Consider the following 23865-nt stretch of genomic DNA (forward strand, 5'->3'; position numbering starts at 1 on the left):
ATTGAGGTTGGCAGTGAGATTTAATTGAAAGAATGACCCCATCGGAGCCTTAGAACAAGCTGGGGTGAGAAAAGGCATATATGCTATTACTCCCAGCTGACAAAGCTCCTTCACTGGCAATGTTATTTCAGCAGGATACTTCAGAGCCCACCTTAATTCAGGGCTCAGTAAATAACCTTTCCAGCTAGACTGAAATTCCGAAGATAGCAGTGCAGTTCATGGAGTGTATTTCGTGTTCAGTTGCACTCCCATGCTGATGCTTCTGAAGAAGGAATTTTAGAAAAGGACAGAGTACACACTAAAAGTTAATATAGGTAGAAATACAGTAAAAGTAGAAATGTGCCTCATGAGAAAAGTCAAGTAGAGACATACCAGAATACAAAGTCTGGTGACATAATGAAAAAGGAGAAAGACCCAATAATAAGCTTAATAAAAATTATTAAGATGCTGGTGAAAAAGAAAGATGACATTTCGTAATCTCCCCCATCAACCTACCCCATAAATGTCTCAGCCAGTTAGATGCAGCTCTGCCAATTCAAAAATAACCTTTGCGTACTTGTGTCATGGGGGTGAAGAGGTTGGGAGTCAAATATGAAAGGGGGAAGGAGTAGCCATGGTAGGGATGTGTGGCCAAGGGAAGCTCCTAATTTTCCTTGCACTCAGCCCTGTACCCCTCTGCTTCTGACTTTTCCCTGCCTCAACCGTCTCCATCTCTTTTCAGCAGGTGGGAAGCTTTGGTGTGAAGCATGCAGAAAATCCAGGAATTATGCAATTATGCAGCAGGCCCACGATGCAAACCTCTTCAGCACAAACACACATCCTCCACTTTGGCTTGATGTGGTAGCATAACTGTCGCCCTAATTCCTGATACCTTTCTCCCCCAAGCCGTTCCCAATGGAGAAAAATAACTAACCTGGGCAATGCAGAAGAGCCTTCCACACCCTGCCGAGGATTCCATCATCATCACAAGCAACGTGTTGCTCTAGTACAATGGTTTTCGAAGAGTAGTCCCTGGACGGGCAGCGTCAGCATCACCAGGGAAGATGTTAATCATTCCAGACCCACTAAATCAGAAACTCTGGGGATGGGGCCTGGCAATCTCGTTTTAACAAACCCTCCTGGTGAGTCTGCTGCACGTGTTTGAGAAGGACCACTCTTGTCACATTAAGTCTGCTCATCTGTGATAAAGGCCAGACAGCCATCAAAAAACAGGCTGCAAAGACTCCCAATGCCAGGTCATTTGGCAGAGTTGAGGGGTGGGAGGGGTTGAAGCTAACGGTGCTAGATAACCACCCCAGTTCTAGAAGAAATGCAAAATGGCATGTCCAAAGTTCTCTGGTCTGTGATATTATATGGCAAGTGACAAGCAAACTTGGCTTCTTTCTAAATGGGTGATAAATGTAACAGAGTAACAGCCTGTTTTCCTGATCTTTTGCCAGATTTCCAGGTCATTCAACTTGTAAAATTAGAAGTACCCTGGATTTTACACCCCCATATTAAAGTAACACACATCATGCTTTCTCTTACATGAACCGATAGGTGCTGCACTTCTCACAGGCTGCAGATGTTCACGCAGAGAGAATTCTGAACCATTGTTCTGGTACTAAAAATGAGGCTATACCTAGAAAACATAAATAGGGGCTTGCATTTTCTCAGCCCAGAGGGTTTGCCAGATGCTATATTTTGTGTTAACAGGAATTAATAAGAAAATCTTACAAACCTATGTGCACCTGTTTTATATAGTCAATCAGTGAGTCTTTGTTTTCGTTCCAGAAGCTTGGAAGCTTCTCCTTGCGAGGATATTTACAGCATGACAGCTCCAACGTAATTTCAAAACACTGGGCCCAGATGTAGTTGTAATCTTGCATTCCACCTAAACACAAGCATATTTAATTTTTTTAAGGTCTGAAATTGGAGTGAAGCCAAGTATCACGTACCTTGGGGACAGGTGAATCAGACAGTGGTAATGAAAGTACACGTAAACAGGAAAAGATGAATTTGACATATTAGCAAGTACAATTAGAGCTTGACATCTTATTATCCAGGCATGACAAAGCAATCCTAAATACTCCCATATGGGTACCTGAATCAGAGCTGACTGATGCTTAGCTGTGCATCAAAATTAAGTGAGGGGTAGAGGAAGGGTCCTTTTTAAAAATCACAATTACAAAAAGGATTCTTCAAGGGTTTCCCTGGTGGCGCAGTGGTTAAGAATCCGCCTGCCGATGCAGGGGACACAGGTTCAATCCCTGGTCTGGGAAGATCCCACGTGCCACAGAGCAACTAAGCCCGTGTGCCACAACTACTGAGCCTGCGAGCCACAACTATTGAAGCCCGTGTGCCTAGAGCCTGTGCTTCACAACAAGAGAAGCCACTGCAATGAGAAGGCCACACAGCACAACGAAGAGTAGCCCCTGCTTGCCACAACTAGAGAAAGCCCACGCACAGCAATGAAGACCCAACGCAGCCAAAAATAAATAAATTTATTTAAAAAAAAAAGGATTCTTCAAGTTACATTTCTTCCTAAATTACATTTTAAACAGATATAAACTAGAGTGATATTTTCTTTTAAAATATTTCTACAAACCATTCATAAACACATTTATTCTGTAAAGCTAAGTATATGAATTTGGAGGAATAATAATGCCAGTGTTTACTGAGTGTTTGCTCTTGCTAGGTACTGTTTGAAGAGCTTCACCATCCACTCATTTAATCCTCACAGTAATTATCACTCGTATTTTACAGATGAGGAAGCTTAATCACAAATGGTAGGTCATGTGCCCAGGGATTCTTGCCAGTGAATGGCTGAGACTGGAGCACAGGCCATCTTCCTAGCACCCCCATGCTCTCAGCCATCACACCGCACTGCGTTTGGGGATGAGAGGGAAGGTGCCATGCTGATTCTCAGGGAGCAGGGGAAGACCCAGGCTCCTGGTACTTCTGGGGTTACCACTGCCCATACTCACTTTCTAGTTCTTACCTCTCAACACCCTATTTTCAAAGGGTTATAACCGTATTTTATAGTTTCTAAGATGCAAAACTTTTCATATTTTAAAATCTCTGAATTGGGAAGTATCTTAAATTTGATGGCTGAATAACATCATTGGGTTATTAGTTTGGCTGGCAACTTTTCTCTTTCTTGGTGGGACATGTTTTACAATCAGTGGCATCTTGGATTTGGAGAAATACGGTAACTTGGAAGGAAGTAGTCTCTGCGAGATTTTAATTAGTTATACTTGGTATCTGCCCAGTGAAATATGTATTCTCAATTTCATCAGGGTATTGGGGAAGTAACGAAGTAAAAAAAAATTATGCTCATAGAATGGTCAAAATATTATGTCAACATTGAGTAATACCTATGTACGTACAGATTTTAGCCAGGAAGAATTACTCTGTCCTTTCTTTTCCTTTACCTACAAGTTTTGTATTTCTCTCTGACCTCATTTTCACCAGGAAATAGAAGAAGGAAAAAAGGAAGAGAGAAATGAAACAAAACAAAAGCCCTTGGCTGGATGGCTGTGTCTCAGGTAGAAAGAAGTTAAATGGCAAAATAGGCGTGCAAAACAGGTGTGCAAAGCACGCTGGCTGGAGAATACCAAGTGTGGAGGGGGTGTGCCACTCCAGATAATGCCAGGCAGGCCTGGCCGAAAAAGCCTCCAGGCTGAGCCAGAATGCTCTGTTCTAAGCGCCTCAAAGTTTCTGGCTCTGCCCTCTTTTTTTCTCACAGAGATACACAGCTGACACAGGAACACTAGGGAACAACTCCCAAGAGCAAACTTAGGTTCCTAGTTAATCTCCCACACATCTGGATCTGTCTTGAAAGTTACAGACAATGCACATGAAGGACAGCACTGCCACTGGGCAGGAGGGGGCCCTCTCCTCCCTATGGAGAGTAGTGAGCGGGGACTAGGCTACAGCCCTGTGGTGGGAGTGGGGAGGCTGTCTCTCGGACATCGGAGAGAAGTTTGGGATGTTGTGGTATCTGGCTGGTCCTGGTTCCTCTCGCTTGTGGTCTATGCTTATTTATATTATCTGGAAAGCTGGTGGAGACCTGCCCAGACACAAAAGTCCCAGCTTGTGAGAGACTACTTGATAGCCTGGTGCATCCAAAGTGACAACTGAGGAAGCGGGCTGCATGCAGAAACGCAGGATGGGGGTTGCTGTTGGTAGGGTCAGCTGACCTGTCTGGAAGGGGCACTTGCCACTGAGGCAGTGGAAACCTGGTTCCAGCCCACTGTCTCCCCTCTCACCCTTCTGTCCTAGGTCCCTCCTATTCTCTGTCAATTTCCAGACTGGGACTCTGACACCCCTGGGCTTCTGCTTATATTATTCCTTCTGACAAGAACACCCCTCCACCACGTTCCCTACACGGCCAGCTTCTCACTCCCTCCCTCGCCTGGCCGTCCTGTTCCAAGGGAGAAAAACTAGAGGGCTCTCTCGTTTAGCCTGCAAAGTGGTTTTAAAATCAGGAGACTTCATGGAAATATCCAGCTTGCTTCACAAACTGGAAGATCTGGCAATATTGCCCCCCACTGCTGCATGGCAATAATTACCCTGTTCTAAGTAGCAGCTGTCCCCACTGGATGAGACATAAGCATTACATTTCTCTAAGGCCTTCACTACTCCCTGATGTATTTTGGATTTACACCCCTGTGATACACTGTACCTTTTCTAAATCTCTACTTTTAAAAATTTTTACTTTTTTTTATTTTGGCTGCATTGGGTCTTCCTTGCTGTGCGCGGGCTTTCTCTAGTTGCGGTGAGCAGGGGCTACTCTTCGATGCGGTGGCGGGCTTCTCATTACAGTGGCTCTCCTTGTTGCGGAGCACGGGCTCTAGGCGTGTGGGCTTCAGTAGTTGTGGCACGCAGGCTCAGTAGTTGTGGATCGTGGGCTCTAGAGCGCAGGCTCAGTAGTTGTGATGCACGGGCTTAGTTGCTCCGTGCAACTGAGATGTGAGATCTTCCCAGACCAGGGCTCAAACCCGTGTCCCCTGCATCGGCAGGCAGATTCTTAACCACTGCGCCACCAAGGGAAGCCCTAAATCTCTACTTTTGTTCACATTACATGCCATCACAATTATTTATTTGTATGTTGCTCTTCTCTATTAAACTTGGGCTTAATATCTGTGTCCTGTTCATCTTTCCTGGCACAGTTCCCAGCTCCAAGGTAAATGCTGAACGAGTGTCTGAAGTTAGGAGGCTTTGGCAGTAGGGAACATGTCTGAGCATCTCTCAAATGATCAGTTCCCCTCACTGCTCTGTGATATTAGCTGACAGAGACATGACTGAAGGGACTGCGCTGTGCCTAACTTTTGGCAACTGCTGGGGTGAAGGCCAGCTGGCACCTCTGGGGGAAGGCAGTAAGGAGAATAGCAGAATGAAGAGAAACTCACCTTTGAGTGGATACCAAAAGTATCCATTTACAATTCCACCAGGAAACTCTATTTTAGTTCTACATGGATTTCTTTTCCTCATGTCGGGATTTCTTGAAGCGTAGGTACGTGCAAGATATTGAAAAACATCATCATCAGGGGTTAAGCTCCGAGAGTATAATGTTCCAGTGGCTGTACATGAAAGACAGACCAAGACCTTTTAGATGAAGTTATAGTTGGAGGAAACACACCATATTAGCACATACATCATCACATCACACACAAAGGCTCTAATTTCCTAGTGAGATCCTCTACCCACTTCCACGAATACTCCCTTTACTCCTCTTCCTAGTTTTTAATGGACATACAGAAGGCAATATTACACAAAACAACCATGTCCATGTCTAAACTCCTTCTCAGTCAGCTTAAAAGTTAAATACCCTCTTAGTCACCCTTGCTGATTTCTGGAGGTCAGTAAACTTTCCTTAGGTACTGTAGGGATTAAATGAAGCCACTCGAATACTTTAAGTCCTTGGTACATACCTTATCCCACAGTTTTAAGAGGAATCAGGAACTATTACTTACATGATTAGTTTTATTTATTTATTTATTTAGCCGTGTTGCCTTTTGTGGGCTAATTTAAATCCCAATTTTACTGTTTCACTGATGAATGTCAAGTAATCCCGTGTTGTTATCAGTTCAGCCACCTTGCCCATCTACTGTTTATAAATTGTAGGAAGGATAGCTGGGGGTCAAGAGAATGGGGCTCTTTCTATCCCTGCCAGAGAAGTTAAGTGGAGAGAGGAAGAGTGTATCCCCATTCAGAGGCAGAGTGTTTGCAGTTTCACTCTGGACTTAGAAAGCAAGAGCTGGGCCCAAGTTTGCTTACCTGGAACACCATTATCAAATGGGTAACTGGCCACCAGGGCACCACCGTGGAGGTTTGCAGAAAGGACAAATGTCTCTGTATTCAGCCACTTCATGACTGCCACAGTTTCAGGCTGCCTCGGTACAGTATTAAATTCAAAAGCATCGGGGAAATTTCTATTCAGGTCATAGAAGTTACTATTTTCCCTTTAAAAGAAAGAATTTTTTAGGGTTTACTATTGCTGTCTGAGGGAGCAGATTCGTGCAGTGTGTAGACCTTTGCTTTGGGCTCCAGGTGTTTTTCCAAATATGAGTACAGAGGTGGTGGACGGTTGCCTTGGCAGCCTCCAGTGAATCACAGCTGGCATTCACACAATATGTTGTCCCCTCCCGTGTGACTTGTTCTTGCCAATGGGACAGTAGTGATTCGGCTGTAAGCAGAGGTCTGATAAGTGTTTGCATTTCGGGGCTTTTGCTCTCGACACTCCCATTTGGAACCCTGAGACCCCAGTGCTATCCACGTCAAGGGTCAATGTGCAAGAATGAGGAACCCAGGTGACAGCCAGAACTGAGACTCTAGAGATACGGTCCCAGCCAGACCCCAGCTGAAGCCCCTGACATCATGGCATAGAGATTAGCCATCCCTGCTCTGCCCTGCCCAAATTCCTAACTTACAGAGTGGAGAGTAACTAAAGAGGTGGTTGTTTTAAGTCCCTCAATTTAGGGGCAGTTTGTTCCATAGCAATTGGCAACAGAAACAACAGGAACATGCTATTCTATACAAACGTATTTCTGAAAAGTGGACTGGCCATGTTTAAAGAGGCTAAGAAACTTAAACGGGGGAGGGAATCAAGTGGTGATTTATTAATCTTTGGTAAAAACAAATTTTTAATTGCACAAATATCAGTGTTTATCAGACATTTGAGAAATTCCAAACTTCCTGAGGCTGCTTGAAACACAATAAACTTTAAATCAGAAATACTACAAGACTCACCCTTCTTTGTGATTAGTTCGTGTGCTGGCTTAATAAATCAACCTGTTTATTGAGGGTCTAGGTACTACCCTAAGCCCTGGGATTTAACAGGGATGAACACACGGGCAGCATTCCTGCCCTCAGGTAGACATTAAACAAGAAATGAGACATTAAAGATTGTGCTATGAGGGTAAAGTGCCAGGTGATGTGAGAATAATTGGGGCTCTAATATCTGATAAGTTAGGGAAGGAGGCTTTGAGGAAATGCTGTTGAAGCAGGGTGCGGGGGGGGGGGGAGGGGTGGGAAATGCCAGGGGTGAGAAGGCAGCTGGTGGTTGCAGAAGATGAAGGGAGGTCTGAGCAGCTGCGGCAGGGTGAGTGCGGGGGAACAGGCAATGAAGCCGGAGCAGTGAGGCAGGCACAGGGGTAAAGCAGCCTTGCTCAGTATTTTACTTCTCAAGGTCAAAGCAGTGGGCAGCCCTGAAAAGTTTCCAGCACAGCAGCGACATGACACAGGTTATGAGATGGTTCGCTAACTTCTCTTTCCAGGGCGAAGGGGTCTGATCTGATGGGGGGCTTATTATGCTTTTGTTGTTTTAAATAAAGATAGACTAGCCCGTGCTTACCTTCCCTTATTGTAAAAACAGTCAGGCTTTAGAACAGCTTCGAATCCATCTGGGTTCATTGAAGGCATGATGTGTATCCGGGTACTATTAATTAGATTTGTGATTTCAGGGTCTCTTCCATCGCTGGTGACGAGATATTCAATTAAATGGAGCAGCAATTCCCGCCCTACAGCCTATAGGTATTAAACAGAGAAGAGGATATTGTTAGGTGAGAGGAAAACAGTCCCCAAAGCACACATTCCCCAACAAGAAGCACTACACATGATATGTGAGACCAAAACCAGTTGTCAGACCACCGTTTCTCTGGTATACTGACACTCTGGCACGTGGCAATCCATCACTGGTGTGCTGCAAAACCTTTGTGAGTAAAAGGTTTTTTTTAAGTTAACTTAAAAAAAAGTACCTATAAGTAAATAATTTACTAAAAATGAATTAAGAGTGGAGTAAAGGTTATTCTTATTATCCTACTTCCAGTTTGTCTGTCTTCCAAATGCTTCCTGGAGTGGTGGCGAAAGGGGGAGCTAGAGATCAGGCAGGGAGTTGTGCGTCTCCACAAGCGTGCCTGGCACACGGGAGAGCCGTGGTGCGTGTCTCGGTGGATGATTCGTGGAGAACCACTGCAGTAGATATGTAGATTTTAATAGAGAAAAATCTGAATTTGTAATATGCATGATTTAAGTAGGTTAATTTAAATAGGTCTGATTTTCATATTCCCCCGTTTCCAAGTTCTTTTATCTCCAAATTCCCCTCCTGCACGTTTGTGCAATTTTTGCTGTACCTCTGTATTTCTGATTTCCACATCCTCATGTTTCTTTGGCACAACATCCTCACAATTTTTTGCCATATCTGCATATTATCTATATTATTATTTAGTTTGCATTTTCTTTAAATTGGCTCACTTTTTACTTACATTAAAAATAAGAAACTTTGTATAATTACCATTTTGCTAGATATGTTTCTAATTGTATAGTAAAATAAAAGCATGACTGAAAATAAACATGGTCACATTCACCTAAAATTACCTTATGTACCAACAATGATTGGGAAACTGAAGGCCTGTGAAAGAGCTTGCTTTATAATCCCCAAGGGAGAGATTTACTTTTTCTTTTTTTAAAGGAATTCACATATTCAACCTTATTCTAGAAAGATTTGATTAGGCTATATTACTTTTCCCCTGTAATCCTGAGTTCAAAGATTCTGCTTCTAGGTAAGGAATATTTACCTCTTACATGTGATCAGATGTTGTAGAGCAGTTAGTATATGGGAAATCAGGGCAGCAGGTGGTTAAATAAGGACAGTGCTGCTGGTGCATTAATGAAGGCCGTGGGCAGGAAAAGAATTTTCATTTATGACTGCTCTGTAGCAATTCATTGTTGGGACAAAGGATGAGCAATTCCATACTTTATGCCCCTCGCTGGCAAGCAAAGAGATCACATTTTATGAATTTGTTACCCTAATGAACACAGAATAATTAAAATGGAACTAAGAAAATTTTAAATATGTAAATTACATATTTATAGGTAGCCATAAAATTCAGAGTAGAAGTAAATTCCATTCTGACTGCAATTTTTTTCCTACTCATGTCTATCTTCTTCCACCACTGTGATTTTTGTTTTCACAGTCAAAATTGTCACTTGAAAAAGGTCCTTACAAACCTTACAAAAGGTGCTTGATAACCAAAAAAGTCAAGTGAGTCACACACTGGGTTTCCAATTCAGTGTTTTGGAAGATCACGCACATTTGGACACTCCTTACTGGCTTCCCTGAAACCAGAGGAGGAGGGGCTGGCAATTTTAAGCTGTGAAAGGTGGCTTTAAAGGTGGACAGTGTAGTTGGTTGAAGGGGCTTTTCTGGACAGGGGTTGGGGAAGAGAAAATGTCAAGGAAAGAGAGAAGGAAGTGAGATTTCTAAATGCTGGTTGGAGACTGTAGGATGGTTCCATTAGAGGGACGTACCAGGAAAAACCTGAGGCCCCTCTGAGTCCCAGGTTAAGTACCAAGTGAGATATATTGGAATCCCCGCATGGTTCTAAATGTGAATTTCCTCTTAACTATCTGAATCCTACATTCTCAACACGCCCAAACTCAAGACAGGAGTTGGCAATTAAATTCATCCACCCACAAGAAAATGAAAACAAAGAGTAAGAAGCTGTGATTAAGCTATAGAACTAAATTAAGCAACTGTGGTGGTGTGGGTATAGGATAGAAGGTAAAAGTTAAGGTTTATAGCTAACGGCAAGGGTGGGTGCCGGGGGGAGAGGAAAGGAGAGGACAGAAGACTTTTCAAACTGCTAATTCCTTCACTTTTCCCAAGAATGGGTCATAGGATATTATCCAAAGTTTAAAAATATATATATTTCAAATCATTATAATTTCAGTTTTTTCCTTTTTTTAAAATTCTTTTCTTTTTAAAAACCCCACATTTATTTATTTTTTGGCTGTCTTGGGTCTTCGTTTCTATGCAAGGGCTTTCTCTAGTTGTGGCAAGTGGGGGCCACTCTTCATCGCAGTGCGCAGGCCTCTCACTCTTGCGGCCTCTCTTGTTGCAGAGCACAGGCTCCAGGCGCGCAGGCTCAGTAGTTGTGGCTCACGGGCCTAGTTGCTCCGCGGCATGTGGGATCTTCCCAGACCAGGGCTTGAACCTGTGTCTCCTGCATTAGCAAGCAGACTCTCAACCACTGCGCCACCAGGGAAGCCCAAAGTTTTTCCTAATTTTTTGACTTTAGAAGAATCTTCTGATAATTTCTTATTTTGCTTTTTTTTTTTTTTTTTTTTTGCTGTACGCGGGCCTCTCACTGTTGTGGCCTCTCCCGCCGTGGAGCACAGGCTCCGGACGCACAGGCTCTGTGGCCATGGCTCACGGGCCCAGCCGCTCCGCAGCACGTGGGATCCTCCTGGACCGGGGCACGAACCCACGTCCCCTGCACTGGCAGGCGGACTCTCAACCACTGCGCCACCAGGGAAGCCCTGATAATTTCTTATTTTGAGAAAATACCAAGTTCACCAATTATTTTCATTTCACTTCAGTTCTATTCTGTTAAATTCAAGTAAAGTTAAATCTCATACTTCTTATTTAAAGATAACACGTATAATATGACACACATTTCATTTTATATCCTTTTGATTCCTCTCATTCTATTACTGTAGAGATACATAGATGTCTAGAATAGCATCTGGCAAATACTAATGATGGTGATTTCTGAGCAATAGTATTCTGAATAGTTTTTATTTCCTCTTATTTTTCTAGTATTGCTTTTTAAATTAAAGAAACCTATGTTATTTTTACAAAAACAATAAAATCATGATTCTTTCAAGGTAACGAATGTGTGGCCAAGGTATTTTCTGTTTGTCTCCATATTCCAAAACAAACCACAAGTTCATAACTGCAGAGGGTGAAAGAAAAATCTTGGAAGTATGATAAAGAACCAATTAAGAGTTAGATAATTAAAAAAAAATGGTGAGGTAAACAGATGCAATTTCAGAGGGAGTTAAACAAAGTCCTCTTGTTTTCTTGGACCATATTTTCCTGTCTCTGTAACAGCAAATTTATGCCACATATTACTCAAGTTAATTCTTCTCAACCTTAATATAAATGTCTCAAACACTCATTCATGTTTTATGTATAGACCTCCCTTTGTTTAAAATTAAGTCTTTGAATATGAAACCTTAGAGAGACTAAAATTTTAAAAAAGAATGGTCAAAACTGTTTCCGTTAGCTTAACCAGCCTTTCATTTAGCTCCTTTTGTGAGAGTGTGGACTTAATGAAAGAATCCCTAATGAAGAGCCTGAAAGGCTGGGTGAGCACACCAGCTTCTAGAGTCTTTCTCTGATAATTCATCCGGTCATTAAGATGGCAGGAACCCAGGATGGACCTAGAGATTGTCATACTGAGTGAAGTAAGTCAGAAAGAGAAAGAGAAATATTGTATAATATCGCTCATATGCAGAATCTAAAAAAAAATGATACAAATGAACTTATTACAAAACAGAAACAGACTCACAGACTTAAAGAAGGAACCTATGGTTACCGGGGGGGAGAGTGGGGGGGAAGGGATAGTCAGGGAGTTTGGGATTGATGTGTACACATGTCTACATTTAAAATAGGTAACCAACAAGGACCTACTGCATAGCACAGGGAATGCTAACAACCTAAATGGGAAAAGAATTTGAAGAAGAATAGATACATGTATATGAATCACTTTGCTGCACACCTGAAACTAACACAATATTGTTAATCAACTATACTCCAGTATAAAATAAAAAGTTAAAAAAAAAAAGATGGCAAGAACCCAGAAAGCAGAAAATAAATTCTCTATCAGTTTTTCTTCAATTCAGTCAAGTGGGAATTTGTTAGATAGATAAAAATCAATGTTCTAGCACTTCTAAGAACAATTGGAAAACAATTTTGAAGCAACAATCCACAACTGGGTAGTGTACTGTGCGAGAGTGAATTAGAGGGTAGTACCAACACTTCAGCTCTCCTAATGGTGGGGTCCGTTCTTGAAATGCTACACTGTAATGCAGCTTCTGGGGGAAAATAAGCCTGTCAGTTCTGGGGCTCCACATGGTGTGTTACAGACTTAGTTCATTTGTCTTAATGCCTAGCTAAATCCTTCATCTTCAGATATTAGCCTAATATTATCTAGCACACTTTTCCATGGCCTCCCCAAGTCCGGGTTCCATGACCTGCCTAGGCGGTCCTTTAACTCCTCACCTGTGCTCTCCTGACAGTGTTCACACATATTACAATGACCTGACTGACCCTGACTGACCCCCACCCCCACCCCTCAACGCCACCATCCAAGGTTTGATGGCAGCGATCCTAACCAGCTTCCTGTGTAGCCCTGGTATCTCACCCAGCTCCAGGTATATCATGTGCTCAATAAATGATTGTTGGCTACTGTTGCCAAATCCACTACAAAGTCATGACTATTCTGAGGAGGAACTTTCTGAAAACATGAGGACTTAAGGTTCTCAGTGAGAGGGGGTATACAAATGATCAAGTTAGTTCATTGCAAGGACGTTCAATACTGAACACACTTCACGGGGCTGGGGGCCAGCAATTCCGATCATGCCAAGGACTCGACAGCCTGGTCTCCCGGCCCACCCTCACCAAAAAAGGGAGATGGAGAGAAAGAGGATAATTACATGAGGAACTTAATACATGCTTAAAAGGAATTAGACACTTCGCCTGGAATAAGGATTAGTTTGGTCTAAATGCAAAAGGAAATAATTATCCAAAGCCATGCTGTGTAACTGAGGACATTTTGTCATCATCTGGGATAGTGGTGGAATGAAGGGCTTGAGAAGTGGCAAGCTTTGTTTTGTCTTGTTTTAGTAAGTTTGGAGCCTCTATTGCATGTTGACGACACAGCCCAAGATCTTCCAGGATAGGCACAATCCTGGATATTATGTCCTGTTGTTCACGTAGAACATTAAAATGTAGACATTTAGACATACAAACTACTGTCTAAATGTCTCTTATACCTAGAAGGTGTGCAAAAAACCATTCAGCCTTTATGTTTAGGTTGAAAAATATGATCACTATTATCCATATTTTTGCAATGTTTTTCCTTTCCATTATGTACCTGGAATCCAATAAACTATAAATTAATGCCACCAAATGTGAAATTCTAAGTGTGATGTGGGTATTTCAGAACTCTATACCCAAATAAACCATCATAGGAAAAATAATTCATTGATGTTTAAGAAACAGAAGCTTAAAAAAAAACAACTCTAGAAAAAAAAAAGAATCAGAATTGGCAATTCAGTTATGCTTAACAGACATAGACTGAATACCTTCCCCCATACTTAAAGACCATGGGCCCTGCAGTCAAGGGAACCTGCGGACCCAACCTCTCACCTGCACTTTGCCTGCTCCTGGATTAGCTTAAAATTCCAGGCACCTGACTTTTTAAACACATAGTCATGCCTCACTTGGATATTTCCATTAGACAGGGATTAGAGATGTCTTAACAATCTAGAGATTGCCCAGATATAAGATTTTCTTTCCTGCAAAAATTTTAAAACATGGGATGGCAGATAGGCACAAAACATAGAACAGGGAGGGCTCGAGGAAGGAGCAAGGAGTGATTTTCCAGGCTTCTCTCCTGCACCCACATTTAGGCTGAGGGTACTAGATGTTTCCATTTCCAGGGGATGGTCCCAGCGTTCATTAAAGCTCTGATTTTAGATTATAGGTAATAGTTTACTACAAAGCCAGCCAGTAGCAGAATAAGGTGTCGGAGGAGGGCGAGGGGAACAAAGACCCCGCTTCCAAACGATGTGAATATTTGTGGAGCAGGGGAATGGCAGAGAGCCCCGCCCAGGGACCTCTGGTCTCATCCCTCCCAATGAATAACAAGGATTGGATGTCAGGTGTGCGCACACTGCCGATTAGGAGCCTGTGTGAATGACACCCGGGACTGGGGCTTCTACAATTCCACACGCTGATGTGTGTACAAACAAGAACCTGGATAAACCAGGAAAACACCTGCTAGTCTTACTAAAATAAGAAAAGTTAGAAGCTCAGAAATGTCTCCCTCACTCTGAAAAAGCATGAACAGCAGGTGACAAAGGTTTATCAAGGGCGGCGGGTGCTCTTTCCGTCGGCTCCCCCGTGTGACTCCCCAGCAATCAGGGAGGGGAGGCGGGCAGCAGGCATGAGACAGGGACAGAGAAAAGTGACACGGAGATGCTCACTCCAGTCTTACTCTAAGAGTTTGCTACGCTTTCACACGGTGAACGAGCCCAAATCTTCTAATCAAACGGGGCTGGAACAACTGGGAATCCATCCAAACAAAAATTAATTTGAGATAGATCACAGATCTATATGTAAAAAGGAAAACAGTAAAAACAGAACGTTCCAAAGGCAGTGGAGGGGGTCAAGGAGGCAGAGCCATAGCTGGGAAAGGCTCACTGCTCAGGCTCTGATGCCAGCCCAGAGGACCAACAGAAACCTGCATTCCCTTCCTGGTCAACACACTAACAAACATGCCTTCTGCAGAAGTGAGCAAAAGAAAGGCCGCCCACAAAGCACTTAGCGTAGCCCATGCTCAGAAAGTGTTGGTTACTGTTACTCTTTTCTCGTCGGCGAGTACTGTATGGAGGGGAACTTGCCAGCCTGATCGATGCAGCATCGTGAGGACATGAGCTCATGACAAGGTGACTGAGAACAAGAGGAATAGCATACAAAACCAGAGGAGGTTTGACTTCATTCTCTTGTAACAATTCTCACCTGAAAATGGGCTGTTTCAAGTAGATTTTGCTCCCCTCAGTGTGCTTCATGCATTCCGGATGTAGCCAGGCTAATTAGCCTGGACCTTCGGCACCAGCCAAAGTCACCCACCTTCGCGATTCCGAAGATACACAGTAGCCAAAAATGTTTCACCTGAATCCCGCAAACCTTTAGATTTAACTTCCAGTTTGAAGTAAATAGAGGGATGAGAGGCACAAAATCGATGATATCATAAGGAAGGAAACAATCCAATCTGAGGGACGTTCTGCAGGACACACAGTGGATCAACGTCCTCGCTTAAGTCTAGCGTCATGAAAAGATTCTTTATATGCTAGATTAAAGGAGATTCAAGGGATATGTCAACCACATATGATGCATAATCTTGGACAGAATTTTGAATGGACACTTTGGGGGACATTTTGAGGACAACTGGAGAAACTAGAACATGGGATATAAGGTAAAGATAGGATAAACATTTACTGACATGAAAGGGTAGCTTGTATTAACTGAAAAATGTTACAAAGAGCAAATTAGCATTGCTCATTTGGTGCAACTGCACACACAAAAATATCTGGAAGGATAAATGATAAGGAATCGACAGTCCTAATTTGTAGAAGGTCAGTATACAATGTTTTCTTTTTGTTTGTATTTCTTCTAAGATGTACGTATGTTGATTTTGTAATAATAACAGGTTATTTTTAATTTAATAAAGACCCAATTCTAAAAGAAGGCATCACGAAGTAGGTGAAAATTCATGGGGGGAAAATGGTGCGTGTGATCAACATAACTGGGTCTTCCTGATGGTGCTGAGGTGGGGTCCAAGGAAAAGAGGAAACATTTAAAAAATATCGTGGTCAATTCTGTCCACCACACTACTCGGTACACATATGACCCCTGCTGGGTTTCTCCACGTGAGATCCACAAACTCCTAGAAGATCCATGGACCCTGAGATCAGCATTCAGAGTTTGTGCCAGAATAGCAAGGAATCCAACCAAAGAAGGTTAAGAACTACTGCCCCCAAATGTTATCTATGTTGCTTTCTAATAGTGGGTTCTTGAAAATGCTCTTTCAATTCCAAAAGGTCTAAGAGAAGAAGGATGAGTAGGGTGATTAAACCTTCTAATCCAAGTGACCCTTTGGCTCCTGGGTTACGCCATCACTTTCCCCAGCTCCTAGTGGCTCCAGGAGGACAGAACATACAAGATCTAAATTCAGGATAATAAGTTTCTCAATGGCCCCCAGAGCCGCCAGATACTGCTACCAGCTGGGACACACAGGGGATAGCAGGACTTCAGGTTCCCACACCCGAAACACACTGGGACTTTTCCCTCTGAGTCACCTCAGTCCTTAGCATTCCTCAAAGAATCACAGTGAATGACAGAGCCCGATTTGATGGGATACATTAACTACATGGAAGGCAAGATGTCAGAAATTTGGGAAAGTACAAGTGAATTCAGGGGTGAGTGAGAGGAAGGACCCTTGCTTTTCTTTGGAAGTTTCAACTGAGAGGATTAACTTCTAAGCACCAGGCTGCAACCTCTGAAATGCCAGGAATTCAATAAATAAACTACTGGAGTCAGCGTCTCATTAAAAATGGATCCCACAGGACCTCGATCAATTGACTAGATAGCAAAAGAGAAAGGAAGTCTGGGCTGCTGTCTGTCATGAATAGTTGTTTTGTTTAAAAACAACTATGGTCAGACTCCCAGCAATATCAAGCCTTTTCGAGCAAAGCCCATTATGCTTAAAAAAGTAATTTCCATCCACCCCTAAATCAGGTTCAAAGACCAACCACTCTCTCAAAGGCAAGTGTTTGCATCTGAGCTCCAGTGACAAGAAGTCCCCTGGCTCGGCAGGACCAGGGCGGGTTGAGCAGCGTGCCTAGGAAGGGCAGAATGTGTGTGTGTCATGCGGGGTGGAGCCTGTTCCTAGAGAGCTTGGGGTTGCGGAGGGTTAAGCCGGGACAGGAAGCCCAGCGTTCGAGCAGTGCATGCCACCCACGCTACTGCAGACCTGGAAGTGTCGTAGCAAGTCAGCAGGTTATACTTATAGGAATATTCCTGTTCTTTGACATTCCTTAAAGTTAAGTGTGTTTGATATTCCTACGTCAATTTTCTTTACTGTCAAGACTGGGCACTATCTTTCCCTCCCATTGTATTGCCCAGTTGTGTGGGGTTCTGGGGAACAGAAGACCCTGCAGTTGTCATATTCTCAAAATACTCTGAGGAAGAAAGGTGAGAAATGGAGAGGAGCATCTTCAAATGCCTGGCAAGAATGGCTGGGCAGGCAGGTGTGGTAAAGGGTATTTTGCAAAATATAAAATAAATAACATAAACAAAACAAAATAAAAAGAGAGTTGATCCCCAGTAAGTTGGAAAAGAGGCAAGACATCATGATGGAATTTAAGGGTTTGTTGAATGATGGGGATGACAGAGCCCTAAGCTTGATGGTCTACACCAGGGGTCCCCCAACCCTGGGCCGAGGACTGGCACCGGTCCGCAGCCTTTTAGGAGCCGGGCCGCACAGCAGGAGGTGAGCGGCGGGCAAGCGAGCAAAGCTTCATCTGTATTTACAGCCGCTCCCCATCGCTCGCATTACTGCCTGAGCTCCACCTCCTGTCAGCATTATGGTGAGTTGCGTAATTATTTCATTATATATTACAATGTAATAATAATAGAAATAAAGTGCACAATAAATGTAATGCGCTTGAATCATCCCGAAACCATTCTCCACCTTGTTCCGGTCTATGGAATAACTGTCTTCCATGAAACCGGTCCCTGGTGCCAGAAAGGTTGGGGACCGCTGCTCTAAACTTAAGCATTGGAAACGCTAAGTGTCAGATTAAGAGAAAGCGACAAAAGCATTCAAAAAGCCAGCTCCTAGGAGTCTGGATAGCTAGTTGGGATCTGACTGTTTTAGTTCAAATAGAATATTGCTCCTCTGCTGGGTCCCCTCGATGCTGAGCAGGAGATGGGGAAAACCAACACAGGCAGGAGTTCGGGGACTTGCCGGCAGTCCAGAGCTGGGGCACTGTTGTTCTTCCAGACCCCAAACAAAAAAAGTTCCAGTTACCTGCACAGGGCACTGGGTAAACAACCAGATGGCTGTGCTGGTTTTTGGAACCTGGTTCCTTCAATCCTCTCAGAAGGCCTCACCAGAAGACCTTTCCAGATTCTTTGCTACAGTGTCTGCTGCTTCCTTTGCATTTAGACAGAGCACAAGAGACCAAGGGGAAGCTTCTCTGGTGACATGTCAGATATTCAAGCCATATACATACCTCATCTCCATGCATATTTGCCACGTATTTGAATTCTGGAATCCCGATTCTGTGTTCATTTGGAAAGCGTCCCACAATAAGAACCCACAGGTTTCTGCCTTTACAGGGAAGAAGAGTATAGAAAAATGAGTTGTCTTTTGAAGTGACAAAGGAACTCTGGGAGAATGAGAACAGTGAACAAATGACGCTGCTTCTCCCACCTGACAAATGTTTCACAACCACCTCAGTTCATGTAACTAACGCTTCCTTGCTTAAAACACTTTTAGCTTCCAAAACCCTTTCAATTTAGCACAAATATTTAAGTTCTTATTCTAGAATGTGACTTTTTTAAATCGAAGACTTATTAGGCTATGTAGATCTTATTTTTCCAAAAGGTTTCTATAGTTTGCTCTGAGTTTCTGGTGCTTTATAGAAGCGATCTTGCTAGTTCACACAATTACACAAAATTATTACTGATAGTCGATAGGGAGGGTGCCGTAACTCAGTGCAAGGAACGTGAAGAAAGCAACACCAAGAAAATATGTGACTCAGAAGGGAGACTGTTTTTACAGTAAATCCTGAGTCTTCTCATATTCAAACGCTCATGTAACACAGCCCCCCAGCAATGAGTGTCCTTGATGGGCATGAGTCCTGCCACGTAAGCCGGGAAGCACAAGCCATCCTAACAATGCCTCAAGGGAAACTTCTAAGTCCTAACTCTGCCATAAATGGTGTGATTTGGGCAAGGGAGGACAGAGACTCAAGATTGTTGAACATCTGCTCTGGGCAGATGTTACCATTGCATCTCTGGTTCACGTTACCTGAGGCAATCCCTTGTCCTGACCCAGGGAGATGGATCTTTAACCGGACTTTACAAGTGAAAACACTGACCTTCAAAAAATATTAAATAAACTGCTTATGATCACACAGCCAGTAAGAGGCTGTGATTTGAGCCCCACAGCCAAGACCTGAATCCTGGCCTATGTGACTCAACTCTAGGGCTTCTGCCACGAACGAAAATTGCCTGTCTCTCAAGAAGGTTGGTGTCCTAATCTCTAAAATGAAGAGGTTTCTTTCGATTCTAAAATCATCTGGCTCTTTTAATACAAACACTTTAAAATTAGAGATTGGGTAACTATTTGATATCTAGCACCTAGATACAAAGTTCACATATCTGTGACAGCTAAGCCTTCTGTGGAATTCAAGTACCCAGGAAAGGAGTTTAACAGCAGCTCGTGGGCTAACGTTGAGCGGATTTCTGCAGAATTTCAGGTGTAGCTCCTTCAACCTGGGGTGGGGGGGGGGGCGTCCAATGGGCTGGGGAATACCCAGTTGCCATAAGGAATCCAGGGAGAAGCAGATACTGGACTTGTCTTTTTCATCATTTATTGTTTTTTTAGAAAGGTTTTTGTTGGGTTTTTAAAATAAATTTATTTTATTTTTGGTTGTGTTGGGTTTTGGCCGCCGCACGCGAGCTTTTTCCCAGCTGCAGTGAGTGGGGGCTACCCCTCGCTGCGGCGCACGGGTCTCTCACTGTGGTGGCCCCTCCCACTGCAAAGCACAGGCTCTGTGCGCACAGGCCTCAGCAGTTGTGGCACGTGGGCTCAGTAGTTGTGACGCATGGGCTTAGTTGTTCTGTGGCATGTGGGATCTGCCTGGACCAGGGCTCGAACCTGTGTCCCCTGCATTGGCAGGTGGATTCTCAACCACTGCGTCACCAGGGAAGCCCTCACCATTTATTCTTAATTTATTCTAACAATTATAGGGAAATTCGTCTTGACAGGGTGATGCTTTAAATTTAGTAACTGCAGAAATTGTCAGAAAACACCCCCAAAAGGCAGTCTATCTGATTGGTGCCACCTGTTCAGTGCAGCACGCTCACATCATTCATTTACACATCCATTTATTTAGTACCACTATATCCAGGCATTTAACCAGGTGATTAGACCGTACAAATAAGTCACACTCTACGCCCAGTGAGTTTCTGGTCTAGTGGAGAACAGCAGCGTGCAAACATCATTTCACTAGCCTGTGACATATACGACCTTAGAGTGTGTATAAGGTACTGCTGTGGCTGTAGAATAAACGAGGAACTTTTTCCAAGGAGTGGGATCACATAAAGCTTTACAGATGCAGGGGTTTAGAGCTGCCTTCTAAACCGAGTTCTGAAGAATGACTCCGAGTGAGTCACGTGGACAAGTACAATCCATCCAGTGATTTCCTGCCAGAACCGCTGCACCGACCAGAACCTTTCATCCCCCAATAGTACCAATTCTCAGGTCATCTAGGGCTTCAAATCTACCAAGTTAATATCTTCTCGTGAAGCAAGGGAGAGGTTTTTCTGAGCTTTTTTTCTATTAATCCTGGCTCTTTAGTTTCCTTCTGGGGAATTCTTTTCTGTAGCTATTAATGCTTTTAAACCTAGAATAACCACAGATTTGTACAGACTATGGCCTAGTTCCCTCACAGACAAGGGAAAAAATTCAGCATCATCTCAACATAATGTTTACTAGTTGTTATATTTCTAACTCTGCATTTGCAACAGCTGACCTGTAATATAAAGGATAGTGTAAGACAAGAAAAACCTGACTCGACATGGGTATCCAATATTATTTGGTTTAAGGAAGGAGGGAAATCAAAATAAAACCTAAGTGAAGAAGAACTTGGGTGGTAACTCAATCTCAATTTTGGCTCGAATGGCCCCTAAGTAAACCGCAAGATGAGAAACTTCCCTTGAATAACCTCCATGGCACGAAGTCTGAGAATGAAATCCTGGAGATATTCACCAGGAATGACAAGCCTCTTGAAGTTTTTTAACCAGCCTCTGCAACGAACACCGATCTCTGGCTTAGACCAGAGTAAATGCACAAAGGACAAACTATTGACTTTTCACAGCTTGATTGCCAAGGTGAGGGTAATCTAAATAAGATTTTTTTCTGCCAAGGTTGGACAGGCTGCCTTTATTCCTCAAAGTTCCTGCTAATACCAGGTGTGCTCAAGAGTTCTGAAATGCTCGGCCACTTTCTCTTCACTACAAAGTAAACAAAACCTGGATGCCAGGATTTCAGTATCTATATCCAGGAACCCACTCAGAGCTTGACACAAAGCCCAGGGATGTGACATGGTGCCCAACTGAGTTTGCTTGTAGGACCAGGAAAAGTCTTACAATTCAGAAGGCTTCACAAAGATCCACGAGGCAAGGAAACAATGCTCTAGGCATTCAGGAGAAAGTAGAAGGAGAAGCTTGGTAAATGCAGTACAGCTTCAACAGGTAGAAATGGGGGGAGTGTCATTCCCACATCAGAATTGCCGGGATCCTTGGAAAAGCACCAATCCCTGATCCCCATCTCCTAAATCAAAGTCTAGGGGGAGGGCCCCAAACCTGCACTTAACAGGCTCCCTTGGTGATTCTGAGGCCCATTGAAGTTTGAAAGCTGCTGATCTTGAGGCAGTGAATATCCAGATAGATTTGGGAGGCAGTGGATCTTGAGGCAAAATCATCTCATTTTCCATATAATCACGAACATGTTTCTATATTAACAAATAGACTTTGACTACATTCTTTATAAATGGCTGCTTAGTATTTTATTACACAAATGCAGCACCATTTATTCAACCAATGTTCCATCGTTAGGTGTCCAACTCTAAGTAATTTTATGTAAATTACAGCATGTCCACTCAAATTACGGACGGAATTTATAATGTAAAACTACTTTATCATGTGAAAGAAATCAGAATGCATAATTATTTAACTACAACCGTATAAAACAGACTGTTCAGTAAAAAAATACCATGGAAGAAAACAGATCCAAAGCATATAAAGCCTTAAATGAAATAATGGGTGAGTCCCTACAAGAACTGAAAACTGCACGTTGTCAGTAATAAGGGGCTAAGTGATAGGATGATAAAGCCAAGTACTTTTTTTTTTCCCTCACTTTTCCGTCTTTCCAGTTTTCAAAAAGTAAAATACCAAATCTTATCATTTATTAAGTTCAGAGACCGTGCCGGGCACTACGCTGCGCACTTTATAATACTTGATCTTTACAATACCTCTGTGTGGTGGGTGATATCCACAATTCATTGATTTAAGTGGAAGAACCAGGGTTCAAACTCAGGTCTGCTTGATTCCAATATCTGTGTTCTTCTGATGACGCCAGGCTGCCTCAATCTCCCTGAAAGTACTAGGTAGTCCAGGGCCAACCCCACCCTGGGTGGAAAGTTCCCCGGCAGTTCTTTCAGCATGGCGCTGCCATAATTTGCGCCTGGAGCAAGTTCCAGGCTGCTACCTGGCTTTGACGATTGAGCCAGAGCAAGACACCCGAATCGAGGGCTACCCTACAGGGACGGTCCATACTGAGTGTTGGCATAACGACCCCATCAGACTCTCTCTACTCCCAGAGTTTCAGCGGGACATGCCCAGAGAGAAGCGGAGACGCTGCGTGGGTGGCCCGGTCCCAGGAGCAGAGCTGCAGTGTCGATGAGGCTGGTTGTATTCATTATCCCACCCACCAGGCTCTGATCTCCAGGGAGATGGATCAGTTGTTTCCTAGACTTCCATATTTCTCTTTGTGTCCTTACAATTACCCTTGGACCTAAGTCAAACCTTGGGAGAGCTTTCTCAATGCATGAGTTTGTGACCTCGTACATAGTGGGAATAACAACTCCATTGGCAAGGCTGATGTAAGGCTGGCGAATTCCTCCTGCCTTCTCTAAAAAGAAGCCAATGATCTGACACCAAAACTTCAGTCTCACTTAGGTATGCTCCCATTACCACACACACAAAGAGCTGAACACAGCACGCAAAGCCCTATTTCAAATAATGTCCCAGAAGAGCTGAAAAATTGCAATGACTGCAGTCAGGTTAAACACTCAGTCTCCAAAGTCATGTGTCCTTGGGCTTGGAGGTGGAGGAAGAGGTTCCTGCTAAGTGGCTCACGACAAAAACAAAACAGACGCAAACAAAACAGGGACAAAAGTCTCCAGTTTGGCTGTGCTTGCACAGTAGTATAACTCACAGCTCAGACATTTTACATATATTCACTTAGCCCTGAAACCACAGTGGTAGGCACAAAGATTATCCTTTCACACAGGTGGATGCCATCTTAGGGAAGCTCATAAGGCCATGGTTCTCAACGTGTAGTCCCAGGACCACCATCATCAGTGTCACCTGGGAACTTGTTAGAAATGCACATTCTCAGGCTCCACCCCTAGGTGCTGAGTCAGAGACTCTCAGGGGGAGAACCAGCAGTTTGTGTCTTAACAAGCTCTCCAGGGGATCTTCACGCACGCTAAAGTTTGAGAACCAAAGTAACAAGGCATGGTGCAGGACAGTCTATTCAGAGCCAGCTCTGTTCTTAACCACTATGCAGCACTGCTTCAGTCACCTAAGAGATGGAAAATATCAGAGAAATGTGAACCTGTGTCCCAAGCTGGCTATGTCCCATTTCTGGTGTTGAGATTTTTTCTGTCTCCCCTTGGGAAAATTGGAAAAGGAAGGAGGAGGTTGACAGGATCCTATGAGGATGGTTTGAGAAG

At 43.4% G+C, this 23865-nt stretch overlaps 1 protein-coding gene across 3 annotated transcripts in view; it reads right to left on the reverse strand.

Moving 5' to 3' along the window:
* The window catches only part of CPM (carboxypeptidase M), a gene marked incomplete at its 5' end in the record, with an annotated part of 84872 nt that overhangs the window by 23846 nt on the left and 37161 nt on the right, over window positions 1–23865 (reverse strand). Inside the window, 5 exons of one of the 3 annotated variants that reach the window (XM_082850597.1) lie at window positions 1721–1873; window positions 5394–5564; window positions 6262–6446; window positions 7838–8010; window positions 18352–18449. In XM_082850597.1, the coding sequence (XP_082706723.1) occupies window positions 1721–1873; window positions 5394–5564; window positions 6262–6446; window positions 7838–8010; window positions 18352–18449 (780 nt within the window). Of the gene's footprint in view, window positions 1–1720; window positions 1874–5393; window positions 5590–6220; window positions 6447–7837; window positions 8011–18351; window positions 18450–23865 lie in introns of all 3 variants that reach the window. The other 2 variants (XM_082850596.1, XM_082850598.1) reach the window with 2 other exon arrangements.

The sequence above is a fragment of the Leucopleurus acutus genome (genome assembly GCF_964270905.1).
Source record: "Leucopleurus acutus genome assembly, chromosome: 11".
Taxonomy (NCBI): Eukaryota; Metazoa; Chordata; class Mammalia; order Artiodactyla; family Delphinidae; genus Leucopleurus; species Leucopleurus acutus.